This window comes from Leuciscus leuciscus (assembly GCF_965113295.1).
Source record: "Leuciscus leuciscus genome assembly, chromosome: 16".
NCBI lineage: Eukaryota > Metazoa > Chordata > Actinopteri > Cypriniformes > Leuciscidae > Leuciscus > Leuciscus leuciscus.
This window is the reverse complement of record NC_138740.1, coordinates 19,154,785-19,181,359: the sequence shown is the minus strand read 5'-3', so window position 1 is coordinate 19,181,359 and position 26,575 is coordinate 19,154,785. Positions and strand designations below refer to the sequence as shown.

The 26,575-nt window shown below is 38.0% G+C and overlaps 1 protein-coding gene across 2 annotated transcripts; it reads right to left on the bottom strand.

The window, feature by feature from the left end:
• Positions 1-569: 569 nt before the first annotated feature.
• afap1l1b (actin filament associated protein 1-like 1b) lies at positions 570-25,721 on the bottom strand. Of its 2 annotated transcripts, none has more exons than XM_082140884.1 (19): positions 25,389-25,721; positions 12,735-12,860; positions 12,363-12,446; positions 12,063-12,151; positions 11,146-11,257; positions 10,967-11,065; positions 10,680-10,891; positions 10,416-10,595; positions 8,213-8,305; positions 8,004-8,082; positions 7,172-7,327; positions 6,866-7,077; positions 6,641-6,786; positions 6,459-6,525; positions 3,461-3,560; positions 3,147-3,314; positions 1,498-1,673; positions 1,281-1,409; positions 570-1,148 (listed from the first exon to the last, which is right to left on the bottom strand). In XM_082140884.1, the coding sequence occupies exons 1-19, from the start codon at positions 25,408-25,410 to the stop codon at positions 1,122-1,124; spliced, it is 2,277 nt and encodes a 758-aa protein (XP_081997010.1). In that variant the 5' UTR covers positions 25,411-25,721; the 3' UTR covers positions 570-1,121. The 2 variants fall into 2 exon arrangements, with proteins under 2 accessions (XP_081997010.1, XP_081997009.1); XM_082140883.1 differs by having other exon boundaries at positions 3,461-3,563; positions 25,389-25,720.
• Between the last annotated feature and the right edge of the window lie 854 nt (positions 25,722-26,575).

Here is a 26,575-nt window from a genome sequence, read left to right as displayed (position 1 = left end):
TCAGAACTGTATTTGACTAATTTAATCCTTTATTATGCACACAACACTGCTTTGGGGTGTTACAGGTGTTGTAATTCCTTTGTGCCCCAGGCAAGGACCACCCACCCAGACTCACAGCCAACAGAGACAAATTGGGGTCCAGGGACCCTCAGGAGGGCGCATAAGTGAGTGCTAGGGGGTCCGGAGATAAGTCTACAAAGAAAACATGTAAAAATGTCACACCAGGATGATCACATTTGGGGCCCGTGTGTGGCATCTAAAATATTGAAAACCTGTGCCCTAATATAAAATGGTAAATTTTATTTGTACCATGGTATAAAAAAGCATTAATGATATTAACACTCCACATTAACCACATTGATAAATGGATGTAGAACTCAATCCATGGACCCCCAGTTGACAACCCTGGATCTGCTTGATAAATGATTGATGAATTAATGAATTAAACCCAAAGGCATTTTTCTCCATTTCAGAAGCAAAGCCTATTTTAGTTGATGTTATTTCAGCGTAATCCACAATTAAAATTTAAAAAGACATTTGCTTCTATAAACAGAACTCCAACAAAGCCATTTCTGAAAACACATTTATTACAGTTACCAAGATATTGCAGAGGGGGGGAAAAAACAATGATTATTTATGTACAAAGTAGAAATAAATAAATCTGGTAAATTAAGTGCCCTAGTATTAAAAAAAAGGGAAAATCTTTTGAACTCAGTTCACATAACATATAAAAGAGGGAGATATTAACACTGGATCCCAGGACTGCACAAATAAATCAGCAGGAAGACCACATCAGTATCCTGTGGCATTATACAGTAAGAAGTGAAATGAAACAATTTCACAGAATTCAGGCACCTATTTTAACTTTTATATTAAACAAATATATGTTTATAAAACACTTTGTTTCCAGGACACTCCCTTATCCTTGCCATTTTCATGCAATTTTTATTTAACATTCATTTTTATTTACATACAGACTTCCATCAAATATATGGTCAACTGTCCTGTGCATAAGTGTAGTGTAGTGGACAGCCAGGATGATCATAGATGAAATCTTTCCTTTCACTGAACACATTGGAACCATAAACCCACAGATCCTCTCTCGATGGACAGCACTATAATTACATTACTTTCTTTGACTCCCATTCCTAAATATAAAATAAAAATTAGAAGAACAGAATTAAACAGATATTACTATTTACATATTTATCAATCTCAAGCATCAGTTTGGAATGCTTAATTTAATCTATATACTGTTAGCGATTGGTTCAATCATATACCTTGGCTTTCTGCATGACATTTCCTTTGTTGGACGCATAGATGGACGGGGGACGTTTCTTCATTTCAGATGCACAGTTGACCGGCACAGTGGCATCGCTGTAAATATGTTCCTTTTTTTTAACTGGAACCTACAGGTATTAAGACACAAATTGATTTTCACTGTAAATTCAGGTTACTTTGAGGGAAAAGCATATTTAGAGTTAAGAATGCAGGTACTTTAATGGTGGGTTTGCTTTCCACGGGTGCCCCCAGAATTCCTCCAGTCAGAGACTTCTTCAGTTTCTCTTTCACCTCCGTGAGTCGCAATTCCAGGTCCACTCGCTCAGCTTCCTTCTGACGGCAGCTTTCCTCCAGCTGGGCCAGATGCTGCTCCATGGCTTTCTGCTGTTTATCTGTTGCACATATGAACAAAACATTTTACATTAAAGTGCCCCTATTATGCTTTTCGGATATTACCCTCTATGTCAAGTCAAGTCAAGTCAAGTTTATTTGTATAGCGCTTTTCACAATACAGATTGTATCAAAGCAGCTTCACAGTATTAAATTAAAATAATACAACAAAGATTGTTTCAAGAGGAATTTATTGATTGATAAAATTAAATTAAATATCCCCATAATATCCCCAACTGAGCAAGCCAAAGGCAACAGTGGCAAGGAACCGAAAAACTCCATCAAGTGACCTAATGGTGTCCTAAAACTCCATCAGGTGACCTAATGGAGAAAAAAAAAAACCTTGGGAGAACCCAGGCTCAGTCGGGGGCCAGTTCTCCTCTGGCATTTATGAGCTAGAGGCCGGATTGTAGTTTGAACTGTAGGATTATATGAATGCCTGGCTGAAGAGATGCGACTTTAATCTAGTTTTAAACTGGGAGAGCGAGTCTGAGCAACGAACAGTATCAGGAAGACTATTCCAGAGTTTTGGAGCCAAATGTGAAAATGCTCTCCCTCCTTTGGTGGTTCTGGATATCCTAGGTATGACCAAAAGCCTTGGTCAGTGTGTTAAAGTATATAGCGTATACTGTTCGTATCACTGTATATACCTGTACAAGCACTGAGGAAGCCTTCAGAGCTGAAATTCAGATGTGGTAATGGTTTCAAAATTGTTTCTGACACATGGGCTGCATCCGAAATCACATACTCTCTTGAGTAGGTACTTATTTAGAAAAAGTATGTTCTATATAGTATGAATGTGTGTAGTATGACTGTAATCTGGACGGAAAACATTCGCCATGTTGTAATTATCATATGACCTACCAGCGTCAGCTGCGCCGCTTCACTGCCATTCACAAATCCTCTCCTGTGGCCTCATGGGATAGTAAAGTGTCAATCGTGTGCAAACTTCATAAACTCGCCGGAAGAAGTATGTCATCCACATTTTGCCAACTCTTTTATGAGTACTGTGAATTCGGACATACTTCTTTTTGTCAAATACTGTTTTTCGCCTACTATATAATAGGGAAGTATGCGATTTCGGATGCAGCCAGCGGTAGACCAATCACAACAGACTGGGCCATCTGACCAATCAGAGCCGAGTAGCTCTCGGAAAGGTGGGGTTTAGAGAGACTGAATCCTTTATCGAACTGTTTCAGACACTGAGAAAAAATGTAATGCTGCAATGTATACTGTGAGAAAATTAAAGTGTTTTTTGACCTTGAATGCATGTAAACTTCTTGTAGGAGACCTTCAAAACAAAATTAGTAGTCTTTAAAATAGCATAATAGGTGCACATTAAATGAACAGCTCATGTAACTTGAAGATATTGTCAAAAGGTGGCGCCAAATACTGCAAAAATGGTTACAAACCCCTACATGTTATGGATTAAAACTCGGACAAGTCAATTCTCTTTCATTCTTCGAGTTGGTCACCTGTAGTGTTTTTCAGCCCTTCCTTCACCACCCTCTTTTCTGAGCGCAGTGACAGCAGGCTCTTCCTGATTTCTTCTTTTTCTTTCTCTAGCTGTTCTTTCTCATTGAGATACCGCCGTGCATCTTCTTCCGCCCTCGTCTTTCCATATTTACCATAGTGATTCACAGCTACGACACAAAAACAAGACAGAATTGGTCATAAGTGGCAATTCAAGAGAATTTAATCAGTAAAATGACGAGGCAATGATTGCGTTTGTATAGACGATACTCAAAGGTAAACCAAAGAAGCGATTTTCCAATGAAAACAAACGTACAGGAACCGTGTCGCTTCACTGTGATCTGTGTGTCACCCGTGGCTGTATTCACACTGGACATAGAGGAATAACGCTTCAGTTTAGACTGATTCTCATCGACCTGCTGGTGGAAAAGAGGGGGGAGGGGGGGATAATTACAGTTTGTGTGAAAACAACCTTTTATTTAAACAATCAAACTTCTTGGCTTCCAGTATGATAGTATTTATTTAGGCATTACACAATATGCTTATTTAAGGATTTCTTAAAGAAGTTCCTTTTTATTAAGGAACATGCTTACAATGACAGAAGATTTGTAGCTGACTAAACATAACAAAGACAGTTGCACAACATTACCACCAAACAAAGGAAGAAGTGGTTGTTGCTGCCTAGTCCATAAAAATGAACTAAAACTCTTGAGAAAACTGTGGTTATTCAAGCTTAACTGCAGAAACAACACCCATATGGGCTGAAACATGCTTTTCAATAGTCATAAATAACCTCCCACACAGTTTTCATTTTTCTCTTTGATCATGAACACAAGAACGTACACTACCATTCAAAAGTTTCATTCTAATGTTTGTGAATGAAGTCTTTTCTCACCAAGGCTACATTCATTTGATAAAAAACACAGTAAAAACGGGATATTCTGAAATATTATTACAATTAAAAAATATAGCTGCAAGCAACAATTATCGGGGCCAAGCGCAAGAAGACGATACGACATGCCAACATGGCTGGGAGTGTCATACCCAACTGCAGCAAGGAGCAATTAAACACATTTTAAGATGATTTAAGGTAGAATAGCTGAATAATCATATATACAATAACTACATTTAGTCATTTTTTTTTTCAACTAAAAATATGATTTAATGGATTATCACTTTCGACCAATAGGTGGCGCAATTACGAAATTTATGTGATGTGGTCAGTGTGAGGTGACAATGACACATACGAAGTTTGGTGTCAATATGGCATTTTGGCATCATGCCTCAACTGTGCTGCTTTATACAAAAACGGTTTAGTTTATCGACGAAATCCATAACTTTTAGTCGGCATGGTCTGGAGATGATACGATTTGATTTTGGTGAAAATTGGATAAACGGTCTAGGAGAGGTATGAAACTACTACGAAAAAGTAGGTTTTAAAAGAAAATGAAGATGGCGGACAGAAAGTTTGGCTGACTATGGCAAAATTGGTATTTATGTTCTCGGCATAACCCAAGGAATCTATTAAGACAAGTGTCATTACAATTGGCAAATTTATTCGAAAGTTATTAGCATGTTTTTTAAATTTTGTTATAACTTTTTTACCAAAAGGTGGTGCTGCCCCGAAACTTTTTGAGTACCTTCAAGGCATGGTGCCGATGACTCATACCGAGTTTTGTAACGATACGCTAATGCGTTCATAAAGTATAGCATTTTATATCACAATACTGTATTGAAGTCAATGGCAATTTCATGTTTTGTTCTATTATAGCGCCAACAAGAGGCACAAACCCACAATTTTTTTATGTGTCCTCAGAGTGGACATGTGAGTGTCACATTTGATGAAAATATTTCATTTCGTTTGGGAGTTATAGACAATTATATGTATTAACACATAAAAAAATGACCCACACCTGACTTTGTTTGCATTTTCTTGCCACTTACTATTAATATTTTGTCATTAGGGCATTAGCATATACCCAACGACCTATGTTTCCAAACTTCCTACGGTGGTTTTGTCTCGATAGGTCAAACGGTTTAGAAGATATTGGCAAATGTTTTTTAAGCGCTAAATCACAACACTACACAAACCGTAAGGTGAACCCTAGCATGTTTGGTCTCGTTTGATTCGGCAAGGATTCAGGAACCTAAGGAGATGACTCATGTGAAAATAAGTCAGCCTCACCCAGAATTATAAGCGTTTGAAAAATTTATTTTACCACTAGAAAAGTTTGAAAAGTTCAAACCACTAGTTGCTGGTTCGAAACTTCTCAGGCTCCTTCAGGACATCGTACTGATGACCCTTACCGAGATTCATAACGATACGTTCATGCGTTCATAAAATACAGCATTTGGTACCTTCGGTGATACCGCGGGCGGGTATAGATATATACACTAGATGTCGCATTGGCTACTGCGAAACCGTAGCCAATGCGACATCTAGTGTATCTATACCCGCCCGCGCTCTCAGATCATTTGGACGTGGCTGTGTTCAAGAGGTAAAAACGATATAAATACTGTTCGTTTTCTCACACAAACCGCTCGTTTCGTGTCTTGGGCCATCAATGTGTACTTACGATGGGGAATTGTTTAATTTGGACGATGGGGAATTGTTTTAATTTGGACGATGGGGAATTGTTTTAATTTGGACTCTGTGCATGCTCTTTGAGACAGTGACCATAGACCTGCATTATATGACTGACAGACAAGAACGGTTTGACCTAAAAATATCAAAATTGAAACTACTGCGGAAAAAAAGACACCTACATCTTGGATGCCCTTGAGGTAAGCTAAAACATACCAAAATTTAATTTCAAAGTGAACTATCCCTTTAATAGGGAGTGGGCAGGCTCTCCGTAGACGGGCTCTGGTAGAATTAAAATATTTTAAACACAAATGTCAAAAAAATTACTTGAATCAATGAACAGCATTAATAAAGCCCCAGTCTTACAGATCATTAACTAAAAAAAGTTGTTTTAGGGTTTAGTTACCCTTTAAAATGTAATTTATTCCAGTGTTCAAAGCTGAATTTTCAGCATCATTACTCCAGACTTCAGTGTCACATGATCCTTCAGAAATCATTATAATATGCTAATTTGCTGCTCAAGAAACATTTCTGATTATTATCAATGTTGAAAACTGCTTAATATGTTTTTGTTACACATTTCCATTTTTTCAGGATTCTTTGATGATTAGAAAACTCAAAAGAACCACATTTATTTTAAAATGGAATAGTTGTTGCTGAGAGGCTCGATTTAACCAAACAACAAAAAATTACAAAAAAAAACGAAACATTTTTTATCTTAACACCTTACCAACACGCTTTCATAGGGTACTTCGTCGTAAGTCCGTGGGTCTGTGCTGCTGGAAGAGGTCGCCCACCTAAGGCATTACATTTTTTTTATAGAATTAGCATACAAATACAATAAATTCTACTTTATAGTGAATTTCTATACACATCCCAACAAACAGGCTAAATATACTCAATTCTACTCACAGAAAAGAGTGTCGTGCTGCGTTCTGGATGCTGCTGATAGTGTCCACATCCACATAGTCATAATGCAGTGCCTCAGGGGTGGTGACACAGCCTGCTTCAGCCAACAAAACCCCCAGCCAGCGGCCCATCTCCACAGAACAGCTCGCCTGAGGTTCATTATATTACACAATTACCCATATTTTTTAATGAAAGACCTTAAAATTCATCAGAGATCCATTTTATTACCTCCAGGGCGGCCACTTCTGTGCTCGCTCGCATGATACGGAAGGCAAAAGGATGTTTGGGCCCAAGACCGGGGAAGACGTCTACACCATGGAGGGTTAAAGAGCTAACATGGGTGTGAATATCCCCTCTGTCCTTATGGAAATATAGAGTCCCATTCCTCACACAACACCAGCGCTCCTTCCAACACTGATTCACCAGGACATTCAAGTAACCTAGGAAGAGGCAAATCCATCAGAGACTTGCAGGAAAGCCTCAACAGATGAAAAAGATCAACAGCTAATCGCAAAGGGATGTATGTCTCCTCACCACAACGGGGATTGTCATCCAGGTGGGAAAGCGTGTTGGTTTCGCCCGGCAGAGGCGGCTTCTTCTTGGAGAAACTGATGATGCGGTTGATTTTCCTGCCAGCAGCTCGACTCATAGATCCAGTCAGCTCAGAGAATGTCCCTTTCTTGCCCTTTCCTACAGGAAAAAGCACAGGAAGCATCATAAGAGGATGCATATAGTGCAAGGACAAGACACGAAACACATGTTTGGATTCTACTTGGCTGTTGCTTGCAACATTGAGTTTTCAAGTGCTTTATGCATGCTTTAAATCAGGATCCATCATCTGTAACACTAATTGAACATAACAAAACTATGGATGTGTGTTATCAACATCTGTGCACCTTTAGTTTTATAATGAGATGATTTAAAAAACTATGGATGATATTAATAATTCAATAATTTTTTTCATTTTTGGCCGATAAAAATTAAGGAAATGAGGTAAGCATTTAGAGGCCAATATCGATAAATAAAGCAAAAAGCCCCAATAAGCCGTGGTTTACAGTGAATTCAGAGTCAGAACAGCCTCAGACGCAGAGCCAATATAATGTATATGCCAATATAAAACCTAAAAAAATCACACAAAAAAAGGATGTGACATACTGAAAGGGACAAACTTTAACCTCAGGACACCATCAAAGACACAGGAAGTACTGCAGAGAGTGGCTACATCCTTCCTGAGTTCCTAATGCCATTGTTTCAGAGTGACATCACAAAACTAGCAAGAGGAAACGTGCTGCACCTGGAAAACCGACTCTGACCCCAAAAGCATTCACTATGCAAACTCAAAGAAGCTCATCGTTTATGTCCATACCGTTCTCACAGATCTCACGGGTAACGTCGCCATTGGCTGCGCTGTCGGAATCAGAAGTGTGTTTATCTGGTGACATCATCTGTAGGAACCAGGAAAGAGACGAAATAATTATAGGGACCACCACACTGGTTATGTTCATTTCAACATTGTAATCATTATAGTTTAGGTGTTTAGAGGCTACTGGATGCTAGTAATCCGTACAGACTTACTTTATCCAGCTCTAGTTTTCGCAGTATCATTGGAGATGACGAGATCTCTTTTCCATTAATGTTGTTTGCCAGGTTACTCACTTCCTGAATGACCTACAGAGTTTTAAAAGAGGAGAGTCATACAGCTTTTTTTGATCGAATCAGGTTATTTAAAGGGGTCATGAACTGCATTTTTTAAAATTATTTTATAATGTTTCCTGAGGTCCATTTTTAATGTTAGTATGATTTTTACATAAAAAATGGTCATAAATTAGAAATAAAAGGTCATTTTCTACCCTTTTTTATTTTCCCTCTGAGTTTAACGCTTTGTTTGAAGGAGCGTGTCTGCTTGTTAGACTTCAATGTAAACGCCCACTGCTGTGATTGGCTAACATCTTTGTATATGAAATAAGTATTAGGTGTGGAACTTTCTCAAAATCTTTTACTACGTTTTTACTATTACAGCTATCAAGATTAACTGGCGATGAGTATTGTAGCCGATGACAGACAAGTCTGTTGAGCGCATGAATGCAGTGATCTCATCATTGCAATTTGATTTCTGCACTCTCACGAATGCTTTCATCATAAATACCAGTTCAAACATGATGTAAATAAGAGATTCATTGTGCAGTGTAGACAGCATCATTGATTATAACGGGAGTTTTAGCGAGAGTCCAAAACTCAGACACTGATAAACTCGCGCTGTGTGATTGACAGCTCCAGCGATTATAAAGGGCGTGTTCTTTGATCACGTTCTGTATATAATTTAATCCCAATTTAAATAACAGAACATATTCATGCTATTAACAGAAACAATGTGAAGTTGACCGTTTACCCACTGGCTTGATTTACTGACACATTAACAGCAATAAACGATTTTGAGACAAAGTCTGACTGTACATAAATCACATCAGAAATCACTGATCACAGATTAGGCATTAGAAGTAACACGGTTACTTGCATGTTGTGGCATTACTGTCAGGTCCATATCTTACAGTGAAAGTCTGTTTGCAAAGCCAGCACCGAAATGTGACTGATTTACCAAAGAATCCACAGTGAAATGTACCGAACAAACAAAAGAGGTTCCACTCAGACATTCACATTATTGACTTTCCCAAATAAATAACCACTTTTCCTAGCATTAGGATCCTTTGGAATGTAATGCTATTTTTAGTCCAGTGATCCAGTATCATCTAATGCGGCAGTGGGCGGGGCCAAACCCACGATGATGAAGAAGTAAGCTTTGATTTGATTCTGCAGAGGCAGTCTTTCGCCCCATTTTACATCATAATGTGACAAAATCCGAAACGAGTGGTTTCCATAGCTTGTTTTTTTTCCATGGCTGAAACCCCTTTAATCTGATCGATGATACTCCGTGAGGTCTGAAAACTGTGGGAGCTTGTTTCTGATGGTGAATAAAAATAAAACAGGTACCTGCTACTTTTTATCTCACTACTGCAAGTTTATATCAAACAAAATGACATAGAAAAGAGCAAATCAGAGTATTGAAGCGGATGAGTTTACAAGCATGAATGCTATACAATTACCTGTTTTTGTGTGATTTATCATTGATTATTATTTGGTCAAAGCTCTGTATAATTGTCAGAGGAAAATGACTTCCAGAGTTCCCACACCTTTTGACTAATGAATTTCCGTGACTTTTTAGGCTAACAAATTAATTTTTTTGTTTTTTAAATCATTTCATAGATATTGCACTTTCAAAGACCAATTTCTAGCCAAAGAAATATTTTAGAGTAGAGCATCAGTGTTAACCTATTCACATAAATGACACTATTAAAACTAAAACTGAAATAAAAATAAATTAAAGCTAAATATAAAAAAACTAATAAACACGACAGAAGCTCATAACAAAATGGTTAAAACTTAAAATAAAATGAAAACTGAATATATAAAAATACATTATAACTATTAATAAATACTATAAAGTATGTAAATAATACTAAAATAACACTGTTGAGAATAAACGTTACATTCCCAATAACATTTCCATGATGTTTCCATGATATTAATTTCAATAACTTTTCATGCCTAGAAATCATGATTTCCTACTTTATCTGTGCATGTTTCATGACTTTCTCTCACATAATTAATAATAATAATAATTTCAAATCAAATCAAATCAAATCAATATTCCAAGACAATGCATTTGTTTATATAATTTGTAAATATCCATTATAAAATGTTATATTTTAGGGTGAAGCACCTTGAGCCAGCTCTCTGCCTGTTCTTTGCTCTGCACAGCCAGCACTAGAGCCTCTCCTCCCGGCATGGAGAAACGAAGCTCGTGCTTCTTGCGGCGTCCATCTTTAGGCACATAGATGACATTGCAGAGATTCAGGGGCAGATCAACGTGTGGAGAGCGATCTTTGGGATTCTTGAAGCACTGTGGAGAATAAATGCCAAGTTTAGAGCTTGGCAAATTACAAATACATTTCTATCGACCAGATGTTTTCGATGTGCGATTCACCTGAAGTCTGTTCTCTCGGATGATTGTTAGCTGCTTAGCCCACTGACCGAAGCGTTTCTTGCGCAGCAGGAAGGCGCATTTGCGGCAGTCTTTCATTTGGCCCAATGGACTCTCCTCTGAGGGCCACGGGTGCGTCCTCTCTCTGCTTTTGGCTTCCTCATCCTCTTCATCGTAGGACTCATAAGAACTGCTGAGTGCATCTGAATCATTGTCTGTTGACATTAACAACTATTAAAACTAGAACATTTTGATATGCACAAGCATGAAAACCAGCACAGGTTCCTTACAGGAGTTTTTGCTGGCCCCGTTCAGACGAGTTGTCGGGTAATTGTTGTCAGCGTCTTCATAATAAGCATCCTCTATTGAATTTGGAGGGCTGGAGTTGTCTGGTAAATAAGTATACTGTGTTAGGTTTCAGAACTGGCTGTTATTGTGCCATCTTAGGCTTGAATGTGTTCGCACTTACTGCGTGTAGATATGTACTGGGGCGCTGTGCCCGGTCCGAGCGGGACGGCTTCTTCATAGTAATCATCAGGAGGAGGTGTGGTAGGAAGGGGAGGAGGTGTGTCTGTGGGACTCTGGAAAAACAAAACCAATAATTATTCAATTCAATTTTGCATGCTTAAATGAAAGGGTTTGGTTTCATTGGTTATTAATTAGTTCCTGCACCTGTTCTGTTTCATGTTGATAACTCTCCTTGTGTATTTAAGCACTTAGTTCTTCCCAGTGTTTAGTCTTGCATTAATATTGCATGTTCAGTTAGTGTTTATGATTCCTGTTCCTGTATTCTCCTGTGTGTCAGACTCTATATTCAATTCTCCATCGTTGTGTTACTAACCAGCATTACGTAACAGAAATACTTTATTTTTTCAATGTAAATAAAATTTTATTTGAATGATTCTGATTTGGCATTTACTGAATGTGAAAAGCGAACTTATTTTTATATTTATTTAAAAAATAATTGTAGGAATACGCTACTGTTCATGGTCGGTATGATTATTCATGTTTTTGAAAGGCTTCATTTATTTGAATGAAATACAGCAAAAACAGTAATATTCCTGTAATGGTAAAGCTGAATTTACAGCATCATTACTCCGGTCTTCGGTATCACATGATACATGATCACATGACCTTAAGAAATCACTCAGATTTGCTGCTTAAGAAACATTTCTTATTATTATCAATGTCGAGCACTGTTGTGCAGCTTAATACTTTTGTGGAAACTGTGAAAAAAAAATTTTCAGGATACTTTTGACGGACAGAAAGTTCAAAATAACTTTAAATTTAAATTTGAAATAGAAATCTCAATGCGTCCCTTGTCGAATAGAAGTATTTCTTTTTAACGCTAGTGTATGTTTTTGCATTTGTTCCATATTCTGGTACCGATTTTGTGGGCAAGTGTTTGGACGCCTCCTCTCGCTCCACATCTTTCATCTCTTCAGGCGAGTCCCTGAGATCCTGCAGATCACAATCTGAGAACAAACATCAAAACTGAACAATTACAACAGATGCAATTCATAAAACACCCAAGGACAATGATTAGAACCAACAAAGCTGCCATTCTTTTTTGCTATTTTTTTGCAGCACCTACTACAAGTATTTATTTATTACAATGTTTTAGGCACTGTTTAGCAGTTTGCAAAACTCATAATTAAAAACTGGGGGGAAAAAACATGAACTCACCAAATTCTTCAAACAATGATTCAACAAAGCTGGTACCATTTCCATAGAGAGACGTGTTCACGTATATGAAGTCAGATCCATTCACTATAAATGAATAATTACATTTGCAACTTTACAAGTGTGATTTACACTTTATACATACATTTTTACATAAAACTCAACATAGAACATCATTAAGTCAATCACATTATACACTTTATTCCTATAATTTTTTAGGATAACTATTTTTTTTAAACAGTCCTTTTCTTCAGAGTAACTTTGCTGCCTGAAATACCTTTACATTGCTATAATTATTAATATGTGAATCTCTTCAGCAGGGCCGTGGGCCAATAGGTTCAGCTCAGCTGTTATGTATTTGCTGTTCAGTCTCACCAGATGGCTGCAGCTGTTTGACCAAGTTCCTGACAACGCTCATCTTCTCTGCGGTGGCTGAACTCACGCTCTCGTTCTCCAGCAGCTTGAGAAGCAACCTCAGCTCCTTCACCAGGTGCTCCATACCTGCACAGAGATCCCAGAGAAGGACAGGATCAGTGACCAGAAACATGTTTGCAGAAGATGACAATCACTAGTGGGCTTAGACTTTTGGACCCTATTGCATTTATATACATCTAAATACACACGCCATTTTTCTTTGCATTTATTTTCTAAGCATGTTACTAGGAGTTCCTGGCCATTTTCATTCAGTCCATTTGACCTTTTTAAAATCCATCAGGAGGTCTCAGCTGTTGGACATCTGATTTTTTTGGCTGTTTGTTGAAGAAACCATGCCAAAATACCAAACATGATATCCTGAAGGTTTAATGCAATAAACAAGCAAAGAAAAGGGGTATGACCTGAATTGATTTCTTATGGTACTGCTCTTCCAAATCTGTGTATGGGGAACAATAGCTGCAGTGTTATGAATGGCCTAACAAACACAGGAAACAAGAAACCCCCTAAAGAGAAACAACATTTTTAGAAAGTCCTGGAATAAGAATTTACTTCAACAATGCTACATCATTTATAATGGTTGTCTGTAGGTGTGAACATGTCTCACTATTAATTTTAAGAAGGAAACCTGAATTTCCAGACCTGAAATGTACAGTTAGATGCTGGTTTTAAAATTCTGATTAACATTTACTGGTGATTTAGTACTTGAAAACATAGTTTTTACAATGTAATGGGAACTCATCATAAATAGCATGCAATAACAAGTCCAAAAAATAACCATTACTTATGTTTAGGGTCTCAAAGAGCCCATGAAAAAAATAGTTTAAAACTAACTTAAATTAAACAACTAAACTTAAACATAATATAATAAGTTCTGTGAACTCAAAAATAATAATGTTTTAACTTGTGGATTCAAATTGTCACGGTGGCTATAATGATGCGCACGACGAAGGATGCGCACGACGAAGGAGACAAACAAAAGAGTCTTTAATGATATTTCCAAAAGGAAACACGTTGGAGATAACTAGTTGGTAAGACTGAATAACATAACCACGTAAAACATTGACAATATCGGACAAAGAACTAAGTACACTCAGGGCTTAAATATAGTGAACGAAAACAAAGAGAAACAGGACAGGTATGTGTGGAAAATATTTTAACCATCAAAAGGAATTGTATGAGCGAGTCAGTCAGTTCTCAAATACGTAGAACAAAAGAAGTTGTGTCAACCAAGTAGCCGAAGTTATATATATATTATAACTATTTTAACAGCCAGGGAAACTAACTAGGAACTCAGGGAAACAGGAACAGAGCAAACAGAGTAAAAACGAAAAACAAAAACAGAACATAACATAACAGAATATACCCGTTACACAAATTCAATAAGCTTGCATTTTGCATAAACTTTTCATAATAGTGATTAGTGACATACAATAAAACTTTCATAATCCCTATATAAAATGACTACAAATACAAGTATAAAATTAATAAATAGAGCCAAATCGCGGAAACTGCGAAGACAGCCCATTTCAATATCAGTGTCTACTTGTCTAGATGTCTCTGCTCACTTATGTGGGTTCATTACGAACAGCCACGTCTATAAACTCATGTGAAGTTTATTTCAATAGGGAATAAATAATAAATTAAAGTTATATCAATAAGTAATTCAATACGTAATGCACGCAAGCACAGCAGATGACCACGTCTAAAACACACACACTCCCACCTCTGTAATAAACACTGAGATGTTAGTGCCGTCCGAATCGGTACATGAAATCACGAATGTCTGGTGATGAGAACTGTAACTCAAACATTGTTTAGAAAACTAGTCCTGTCCGAATAGGGTATTAGTTTGTCTTGTGTATCAGTTTGTTGAGCAAACTGAAAAGCTTGCACCAAAACAAGTTGTATAAACCCATTGAAATAGAGGAAACTTCACAGAGAGACCACTAATCACTCAAATGGTGACTTGAAACATAACTTTTACAGTAAAATATCATCAAAAAACACAACAAAGAGATGTTAGTAGAACCACCACCACCAAAGTTCAAGTTCAAGTTGCAAGTTATAAGTTATAAGTTATAAGTTATAAGTTAGATTTATAGTTAGTTTAGATTTATCGGCCAACATATCGGTTATTGGCTTTCAAATATAAAGAATTGTTGGTTATCGGTATCGGCCTAAAGGTTCATATCGGTGCATCCCTTATTTGAAGTTGCTAATAGAAAATTGACTTTATTTAATTCCTTATAATGCCAACCTTTTCTATATTCGATAGTTCATTCAAGATTAAACGTTTAAAATATAGTTGACAAATATATCTGACAAAATTAAGGTTGACATTTTAACAGTGTATGGATCCCTCTGATCATTCCAAAAATTATTAAATCTCTTCCTCAAAACAGATTAAATAGATCAGAGTCACACATCTTTCACATGTAAGCACTTCACACCACACCCGAACCCTGCTCAAGAGGGAGGGATGGGAAAGCAAAAATCCCTCTTTCAAGGCTATACCTGCCACTCATTTAGATTTGCTGATCCAGGAATTATTATTCTTGGCCAAAAGTAATTACTGCAATATGTGACCTTTCTTTTGCTTCTGCCCTGCAGGGTTTTTTTCTATCTTTCTGGACCAGATCAAAAAACCTGTTGCATAGCTCATGATGTTTCTTTTCTAGACCCTCACCGCTCCGAAAAACAAACGCTCCTTTGAAGTGAGGGTCACAAACCGCTGTGCAAACAGGGGGAATTCTAAATAACAGATCTTTTCTGCGTTTGCACTTCTATTTCGAGAATCATCCTATTCATTGAATATTTCTTGGCATGCAAAAGTCCATGTTACACACAATAGTGACTAAAAATAGTGCAATTTAAAGCTGATTAAAAATGATTATGCTGCAATTAAATATTAAACATTTGTGCTACATAAAATTTAACATTTTAGCATTACTCATTACTTCTTATTTTTACACGGCACAGTGAGGAATAGAGAACATCAATGAAAGACTGTAAGAGAACTATGTCAGCATATTTACTTAGAGGGCTGTACAAATTTGCTCTTCAGTGAGTCATTTAACAAAAACCCTAATTTAAAAAAATACAACCCTGTGTAAAATGATGTGAAATGTGCCAACCAATTTAAACACCACAGTATACAAACATACAGCTAAATGTCCAAGAATTATAATAATTTAATCGTTAAAAAAATATTAAACAGAAAGAACTTGCAATATCATGTTTGGTGGTGGTGGTTCTACTAACAGCTCTATGTTGTGTTTTGATTATATTTTACTGTAAAAGTTATGTTTCAAGTCACCATTTGAGTGATTAGTGGTCTCTCTGTGAAGTTTCCTCTATTTCAATGAGTTTATACAACTTGTTTTGGTGCAACAGCATAATCAGTTTTAATCAGCGCAGTCTATTTCAGTTGCCTCAAAATAGCAACACGCCAACAATGCGCCTGAACACACCTCGTTTTCAGACCAGCATGCCCATGGGCGCTCAAATGCATTTGCTATTTAAACAACGTGGTGCAGGACGTGAAAATGAAAACTGCGTCGGGCTGAAACTAGCAAAAAACACTTGCGTAGCGCATGGCGTCGCATTGCGCCGGGTGTATGATAGGGCCCAATACCTTTATTTATCATGCACTCTGGCCTATGACTGAACCTGGAAATATAGCAACAAAAACAAATCTAGCATTAATTCAATCTCAAACGAATTCATTAAAGGGATAGTTCACTTTGAAATAAAATTTTGGTATGTTTTAGCTTACCTCAAGGGCATCCAAGATGTAGGTGTCTTTTTTTCCGCAGTAGTTTCAATTTTTATATTTTTAGGTCAAACCGTTCTTGTCTGTCAGTCATATAATGCAGGTCTATGGTCACTGTCTCAAAGAGCATGCACAGAGTCCAAATTAAAACAATTCCCCATCGTCCAAATTAAAGCAGCACTCAGTAACTTCGGGACTTCTTCGCTGTATTCTCGCTTTTTGCTCGCAGGTTTCTCTCTAGAGCTCCCCCCACAGCTTCGGAATAGATATTTGACAACACGGTTGTAAAAACTCGTTGTTGATTCTCAGACACCAGAGGCTATAGATCAACGACATCAAAGCAGATGGGACATTCTTTAAAACGTCTTCTTCATTCGGGTTCGGACAGCGTGAGGGAGCGCAATAATGACAGCATTTTAGCAGATTTCTTTTGGCCGTAAAGCAATTGTTTACATCGCGAGACCTAATATCACGCGAGACTTCCTGACGCGGCGGCCGGCGGCCCGCCGGCTCAAAGTTGCAAGTGCGTATTTTCCGCTCACGGGCACCAGGGGGGTGCGAAACGACCACCATTCAACCCGAAATAAGTAATATAACCATTCCAATGACTCCGAAGCTGTTCAGTTAAGGTAAAAAAAGTTACTTAATTCACCTTTAAACAATTCCCCATCGTAAGTACACATTGATGGCCCAAGACACGAAACGAGCGGTTTGTGTGAGAAAACGAACAGTATTTATATCGTTTTTACCTCTTGTACACAGCCACGTCCAAGTGATCTGAGAGCGCGGGCGGGTATAGATATATACAATAGAAGTCGCCTTGGCTACTGCAGTTCATTGGAACGAAACCGTAGCCAATGCGACATCTAGTGTATATATTGAAACTACTGCGGAAAAAAAGACACCTACATCTTGGATGCCCTTGAGGTAAGCTAAAACATACCAAAATTTAATTTCAAAGTGAACTATCCCTTTAAAATAAGTTATTAGTCCTACTTCACCGTGACATCATTAACCAACGTGGTTGAACGACAAATTTGCGACATTAAGATTTCGGGAAATGGTCGTGACTAGCTAGTTGATTCCACGATGCATCGTACTATGGCAGTTCAGCAGCAAGTTACTTTGTTATACAGGAAACGCACCACTGGTTGATTGTCAACAGAGGAGAAACGTATAATTCACAATGCAGATTTCCAAATGCTTTTGCAGTTCTGTCAGCAGAGCACAAACACAGACAGAGCTAACAGAGATAAAGAAAGCAAACCACTGAATTGCTCGCCACTCTCGACAGCTGAAGGACATGAGAAACCCACCCTTTTCAGACAAAAACAAAACTGAGCTGCAACTTTTCCAGAGTTAGTAACTTCTGTATTAAATAGTCATAAACTTGTCTTACTTTCTTCCTCAAGTCCAAAACAAACAAGATTTTGCCTCTTAGAGAGCTAGATCTCAAAAAGGTGTCACCCTTAAAGTCACCATGAAATCAAGAATTGTCAATTCCTGTTTTTTTAATGGAATATTGCAGTATTTATTATAAATCTGTGCACACCATTATTTTTACAATTCATATGCCCTTGTAATCTTTAACCAAAATAACCTGCAGCGACATGATGAGGGCAGGACAACCTGTCAAATCACAGCAATAGCAGACCACTACCATCCAATCAATTCCCGATGGACAAAATCAAGACCCGCCCTACATTTTGCTTATTCAAGAAGCCATTTCACTCGGATATACGTCACAAAATAGGGAGGAAAAGACTATCACAACTTCCGTTTCATTCCAACTTTAAACACACAGTGAATGATAAGCTATCTTTCAGTTGTCTTTCATTGAATTGGCTTAATGGCCAGCAAACTCCTAAGAGTTTTCCTCTCTCCCAAAGAGCAGGAAACGTGAATATGTGTATGTCCGTAAGGGGAAACAAGAAAAAGAGAGGGGCGGAAGAAGAGTAGGAGGCGGAAACTCGGAGAGCAGAGAGTAGGATGACTCTGTTATTGTACTGAGAGAGGCACAATCACAACTCCAGGGCCGCAGCTCTCCAGAGGGCCATTGTCTGGGTGTGCACTCGCTGACACGGGCGAGGGAGTGACCCGTCCATTTTCCAAGCAACTTAAGTTCCCACACAACACCTTCTGAGCCTGTGTCTTCTGCTGGCCATGTTTCTCTCTGGAAACTGGGTCACGTTTGTGGAGCTATGCACAGTCAGCTCAGTCACTTACAACTATTCTGAAGGCTTGACTGTTTTTGCTGTGGTGCATCTTGTTCTCGTGTGCAATGTGTGGGAATGTGAGATTGTTGAACCCTATCTTACTGCTTCGGTGGCTTTTTGAATGTGTCTATACTGTCTGCTGACTCTCACAGACCAAAAACATATTGTATTTAACCTTAAAGTGACAAAAGAAAGACTTCGCTCATCAACACTTTTTAGTAGTATTTGTCGATATTTACACTTTTTCTAATCGTTAATGGATTCTTCAATATTGCTGGGTCTTTAAAGAATGAAACCCAACACTGCCATTACACCACTATGCATTCAACAGGAAACAATGTTTTGTTTACAGATTAAATGTTAATTGTAAATAATTATAATAATATTAAGTGAGTATGTATACCGCACCAACCATTTTATACTGGAAATCTGCAATATAGCAACTTACATTCAAAAAAGATTAGAAAGAAGTACTTTCTTTGAATAGACTGGGCACATTTTTAAACAGCAATCCAACTGAACTTTCATTGAGTGGCTCGGCAAAGTATCTAAACAATGTGGCATTGTGAGGTCCAAAATTACACAATGACTTCACCTTTGAGGAAAAGAGGACAATGTGGTGCATAGCATTCAGAAATGCAGTGCAAACATTCATTCACCCAAATACATCACTGAACACAATCACATATACGCTAACACTTGCAAAACAAATTCTAGGGAAAGCAGCTGTACGGTCTTGAAGCAAGGGCATTGTGGGTAAGGGGATATGTCCTGCAGCTGTAGCTTCCTGTCTGGGCTGACGACAGCAGTTTCTATCATCCCTAACCTTCTGCTTCCTATTCCTCTCCTCCACACACCCCTAAAAATGACATACCATCCGTCTTTCGCAAACAAGCACGCTCTCTCTCAGCTCCGGACCCTCCCATCTGGACCGGTTCCAACAAAACACTACACAAATCATAGCACACTACATATCTACAACAAGCACCATCTGTACCTGTTTAGTGGTCTTATCCACAGGCCATGTTGGGTTTCTCCTGTAACAGTGAGGAATGAGGGCTCAGATCCTACAAGCATCATATGCAGAATGCCGTGACCACACAATCCTTAAAAAAGCTTATCAGCTGTCTGATTCAGGGTGGGGGAACGTCACGTGCCATAGTTCTACAGGACACACAAGCAGGACTGATACATAGAAGAAGCTTTGATGAACACCAGTCAAGGTCACATGGAGGCCACATGGATATAAGGGTGAGATGGCTATAATTTTAAACTCACTATTTTAGTGGATGACAGCTTGCTGGGTGGGGTCAATTACAGAGGAACAACGGGCCACATAATTGAAAGGGAAAGAATGAAGGCTTTGAGGATGACAACATGGTTATTGATGGCTTAATGAGCATGGGGGAAAAATCCTCCTGCAACAAGTTGCAGTACATTGTGGTTGCCTGAACACATGCTGAGCAGTGTTTTGCACCATTCAGAATTAAATTCCAATTCAAAGAAATGTATCATCTGTATTTTTTTACTTATTATAGTGTTAGGGGAGGGGCCAGGCTCAGAGGCTCCAGTGCATCATCGAGCCATGATTTCAGGCCCGCTCAAAAAACTCTGAACACAAAAATGGTTAAAAAACTGTTAAACGGTCTAACTCCACAATTCAGTACTACACAGTTCACAGTCTTTGTAAAGTGTTTTCAGGAATACATTTCTAACATTTATAATGCGTTTAGAAACAAATTGCCGACTGTTACGCTGGCTTTAAGAAGTCTTATTTAGCCGTTTTGAAAAAGTTCGCCTTATTATCATCACCACCATGTCACTTTAATTGCTGCCCTTCGTCTGGGTCCTGACTGGGGTGGCTGTGAGAAAGAGGAGGGACGCTGTAACAACCAGGACTGGTGTCACGTGATGAGACACACCTGAATCGAATTGAGAGCGAGTGTGGCCGCCGGGACCCACCCCATTTACCTGGACCAACCCATCTGAGCACTAGGTACCTTCCATGCACGTGCCCTAGCACAACGAGGACACCAGATGCCCTATTTATTTTGGACACTTTTATCTTCATGGACGCTTTATTTTCCCTTATTTTACTTTATTTTTATGTTAATAAACACCTCTCTGAGGCCTGACGCCACACCCACTGTGTCTGTCGTTTGCTCCTCCCGCCACAAGGTTTATAGGCCTTGTGAACAGAGGTAAAGACAGATAGATAGATAGACCATTTACCATTAAACCATTTACCGGACCAAGAACTTCAAGGAGAGAGGTTCAACTGCAGTGAAGAAGGCTTCAGGACGTCCAAGAGGTCTGTCTCCTCTTGAGGAGTCGGTTGCGGAATTGTCACCAGCAGAGCAGAGCTTGCTCAGTATTGGCAGCAGGTGGTTTGAGTGCATCTGCACGCACAGTGAGGTGAAGACTTTTAGACATAGACCTTGTGTCAAGAAGGGCAGCAAAGAAGCTACTACTCTCCCAGAAAAACAAGGATAGACTGAAATTCGGCAGGAAATACAAGGATTGGAGAGCAGAAGAGTGGTGCGAACATATTTTCTCAGATGAAACCCCCTTCCGACTGTTTGGAACATCTGGAAAATGTATTGTCAGGCGATGAAAAAGGTGAACGCTACCATGAGTCCTGTGTTGTGCCAACAATAAAACATCCTGAGACCATCCATGTGTGGGGTTGCTTTTCATCCAAGGGATTGGGCTCTCTCGCAATTCTGCCCAAAACAGAGGCATGAATAAAGAATGGAATCAAACCTGTCCTGCAAGAGAAATTTCTCCCGACAATCCAGGAGCAATTTGGTGAGGATCCGTGCATTTTCCAGCATGATGAAGCACCATGTCACAAGGCAAGAGTGATAATGAAGTGCCTCAGAGATCATTACATTGAAATATATCGTAATCTCATAGATAACGTGTTCAATCCTCAAATGGCGAACGGACAAGCAGAAGCCCACAAATTGTGATAAACTCTTAGCACTAATAAGGCAAGAATGGAATGCCATCAGTCAAGGATTTGGTCCAGAAGCTGATATACAGCATGCCAGAGTTGTAGAGGTTATGTAGAAGAAGGGTCAACACTGTAAATATTGACCTTTTGCATATATTGAATGTTTTTGCCAATGAAAGCATTTAAAACTTCTGAAATGCTTATCATTGTTTTCCAGTATACCATAGAAACATGTGAAGAAATAATATACAAAATTTAAATCTACACCGAATTTGTCACAGAAAGACAGACAGACAGACAGACAGACAGACAGACATAATAGATAGATAGATAGATAGATAGATAGATAGATAGATAGATAGATAGATAGATAGATAGATAGATAGATAGATAGATAGATAGATAGATAGATAGAGATAGAGATTTTACGATATATATTTTATATACAAGTTTTATTATTGTATAATTCATGCACTGTGCAGCCACTGAAATTTGAGATGTTTTGTTTACAGCCTTACAAACGTCTTTCTGGGTGAAGGATAATGCTATATTTCCGATTCTGTAAACCACAGGGATGACAGTTTTCACTCGCAAAAAAACATTTGGGGGACTGAGTGTCTCTTGGAGAAGAGTCTAGTTGAGATATGCAACCAAGTATTATGCAGTTGGATTATGCAAGATCCTCAGGAAAATGAATGCCAGTCGGCAGACACCAGAGGACTAACCGGCTCATCAGCATAAAGTACATCAAAATGAACAAGAGAACTGTCCATTCATAACCAGATGGGGTTTATAGTGAAGGAACAGTGCAGTCTTTTGCTATATCTTGCACCGTCTTCTCTGTTTCTACACTACAGTCATAAGACTTAAGGCACGCGGTCATGAGAGTTGCATTTGTACATTCTACCCAACAACAACCCACGGCTGTAAAACCTGCCATGACTTTTTTTTGACACAATCCTAATCTTTCACTGGGTTCTCTTGAACAAGCAATTTAATCTTTGATTGTTGCATGAGAAATCTGTGATTTAGTGTAATTGATTTGGATGAAATGAGAATTTTTAAAATGGCAGGCAATGAAGAACTGTCTTTCAGGTAAACTTTCTTCACCGTTATCACCAGCACATCAATTCTCATCAGATGCCTATTTTACAGTTCAAATCTAGTGTTATTTTAGTATTATTTATATACTATTATTATTATATTATTTATATTTTTATCAACTTTTATTTGTTATATTTTCAGATTTTAAGTAATTTTGTTATGTACCTTTGTCATTCATTTTTGTTTTTTAATATTTCTATTTATTTATTTCAATTTTAGTTTGTTTAGTTTTTTTTTAAGTTTAAGGTTTTTTTTCCATCTCATATTTATATCTTCTTATACTTCAGCTTTGCTTCAATTAATGAAAACAATTATTAAATTTAGTTGACAACAAAACTGAAATGAGCCTCTAGCAGGTGGAAGACTGGACTGGAAGAATAATCCTTCAAAAACTGATGACTGACTTTCCCTTATGTTGTTCCAAAACTGTATCAATATATTTTATACTGTGGAACACAAAAGAAAACATTTTGAAAAATGTTTTAGACCCCACTGACTTTTTGACAGTTAAAAAGTTAAAACACGCTTGCAAATCTTTCTTGAAATTCTTATCTTTCAGACATAATGCTCCTCCTACCCATATCTAGGCTACTACTTTGTATGACTAATGGGATTGAGGAAGGTTGATTAGGAAAAGCTCTTCCAGCTTTATCCCGGGCCTCAGCATCTGACCTCCTTTCATTGAAGGGTTAATACATTGGTCATCCACAGCAAGGCCCTGTGATGACTGGCTTTGATTTCCACTCTTTGAGGACACAAGTGTGGAAGGGCCCACAGGGTCGCACACAAAGACCTTTCCGGCCCCTCTGTATCGTAATAACCCTGTGTGATTTCTCTACAGACAAGAGCCGCCCTTGACGGTTGCACTCGGTCCGAGGAATGCTGGAGTGAGAGACAGTGTCAGGCCTGTGCGGACCCATCAGGCTCGCAAGCTGCAGAAGAGAGAAGCCTTTGTCTATTTGGCCATGAGTATTTATAGATGTAAGCCATGTGTATAAGGAACCGGAGGAATCGGTGCCCCCCCCCCTCCACTCCCACCTTTAGGAGTTTGAATGAAGTCTTGACTTGCATCAAAGCATATTGTCATATATCTGACTAGAATTGCTGTGAATCAATTCATCTGTGAATTCAGTAGCAATTAGGAAAAACAAACCTGGAAGTGCCATGATCAAACACTACTGATCAAAAGGTCAGTGAGAAAATTTGTAATGAGCATAAGAGACTTCTTTCAAAAACATTTAAAAAATTTTACCAACCCCAAACTTTTGATCGGTAGTGTACGTAACAAAACATTAAATAATTCATTTCAGGGTTAAAGAGCACACAGACCCTAACAGGTTTTCATCAAATAATGTTCACCTATATGACTAAACTCACTAACGCTACTCACAAGAAACAATTAGGCTATAGATAAAAGGGCATATCCAAATCCCACCATGACTAAAAACAGCAACAAGTTGCTGATGGGCTGTTTTTTCCTGGCATCCATGCAAACAAACTCAGAGTTGAACACATTCTCAAGCGGATTTCCTGCATGAGAGGCAAGGAAGTCTTCTTTCAGATCATGAATAGCCATCGTGCCGAACTGGCCTTCAACCAGCTCAGAACAGCAGGATGAAGGAGCTGATAGCTGGGTCAATGGAAAGTTAGGGACATGAAGAATACAGGATGAGAGATATTTTTATAGATTTTGCAACACTGACTGTGAAAGGTCTAGCACTTTGGAGGTGTTAAAATGTACTGTTATGATTCTTGTTAAAAAATAGTATGCTTTCCTTGCACTGGACATTTATATTTGGGCCTTAAACAAGGGTCATTCCATTAATTGGCTTTAAAAAAGGTATTTTATAAGTGTATATATTTAAGATCTTGTCCATAATAGACAAAGGATGCATTTAAAAGTTAATGCATTTTTAACGTTTATTTACTGTACAAAATCATGACAACAGGATTGGCTATTCAAGACTGTCCCCTGCTTGAAGGGTTCACATGCTGAAAGAGTGATGATGTCATTATGATGTCATTATGCTTTTTATGGAACTGTGCATCTTTTTCATAGGGGGGAGTTATGATGGTAACAAGAATGACACATATCCTGGGGCCATAATAACAAAGTTTAATATTTTAATAAATGTCACATCCACTAAAATCCATATTAAAATGGTTATAATTGAAATTGCCTTTATGACATAGTAGTTACCCCAATGAAATCATTGTTTACATTTATAGTCATTAAAGGGGAAAAAAATTTAATTTCATGTCCTTCAAATAAGTTTGACACACAGTTATGACATGACTTTATTCATTCATTAAGATATTAGCCATCTATTCCATCACCAACAAAACTGTGCAAGTGTGTTGATGAGGTTTCCTTTTTATCCCGATAAAGATAAGAGAATTGTGTAATAACATCTAATTCACCTTACAGCAGGTACACAGAAAATGACTTACTAATGTTAAAAAGCTAAAATATTGCATTACTGTTTAACTTATTTCGAAGACTGTAACTGTAAGGCTTTTTCGTATGAATAAAATGTCAGACTTACAAGTGGAATCGGTGATCTCCATGACGAAGAGAACGCTTTTCTTGAGTACTCCGTTCCCAGGCTTCAGAAGACCCTCACTGTAATGTACACCAGCATCTTATGCAGCGCGCGCGTGTGGCCAACACTACACTTTTGACAGGGGCGCGTGCAGACCACTCCAAATCACTGCTAATCCGACCGGGTCCTAGTGCTCGTCAGGTAGTTAACGTCCAAACAACGACATCCAGCTGGTCTTTGGTCTTTTTGTGTCATAAAAAAACACACAAAATGTAAAGAGGACCGGACAGTCATATACAATTGGGGTTAGGGCTCAGGGTAAAATGTATTCATCCATGGTGGTTTGGATGTAACATCAACAACATATGGTTACTAAGATAGTGTCTGATGCTAACGTTTAGCACCCTCCAGAGGTAGAGGTCTTTATACAGTTTTAAATTTCAAATCACGTAATTGCCACTATATATAGCTAGCACACAAGAGTGAAACAAATATCTGAAATTTAGAGGAAAAACTATGCAGAACATATGCTAATGTGAATTTGGTAACTCTTTATTTATTTTACATAATCCAAAATGCGCCATATAACAAAATGTTGAAAAACTTTAGGCCTATATTTGAACATAGGCTACTTCATTAAAGGTTTCTATATCATTTCAAGTTTAAGGCAGGGCTATTATAGGCTAGTTAACTAAAACTAAAACCCTTTTCTTTAAATCGCTATTTAACTTACGTCAGTTCATTGAAATATAACACAATATAAAAAAAACACTTATTTCACTTACTTATTTCAGCCTAGGCCTACTAAATTAACTAAAACTAAAACTGAATAAAAAAAAACTATTATAGACATAGCCTATTTAAAAATAAAATAAAAATAAACATATAAGGCCTACAAAACTGACAAAAATAAAATTGTTTATGCTTTTACTCCACATCGTATAGCCTACTGTTAGAGATATTTGAAGGTGCAATTCTGTATTGTGTATAGGTTGTATAATGTGTATATATGTGTACTGTATTGTAAAAATGCTGTATTGTGTATATTTTGTACTGTGTGAACGTTCTGTATTATGTAGCCTACCGTGTATATTTGTATTTTGTGTATTTTATGTAGGCCTACCTGTCATGCCTAGTAATATGCACTGTAGAGTAGCCAATGTAGCCTACCCAAGACTTTCACAAACCAC

Excerpts from the sequence above, each read along its gene's own strand:
- afap1l1b (XM_082140883.1), bottom strand. The coding sequence starts at position 25,410 with ATGGAGATCACCGATTCCACTT. Across the intron at positions 3,315-3,460 it reads AGTGAAGCGACACGGTTCCT|CTGTGAATCACTATGGTAAA; the intron begins GTACGTTTGTTT and ends TTTGTGTCGTAG. Across the intron at positions 1,410-1,497 it reads AAAGCAAACCCACCATTAAA|GTTCCAGTTAAAAAAAAGGA; the intron begins GTACCTGCATTC and ends TAATACCTGTAG.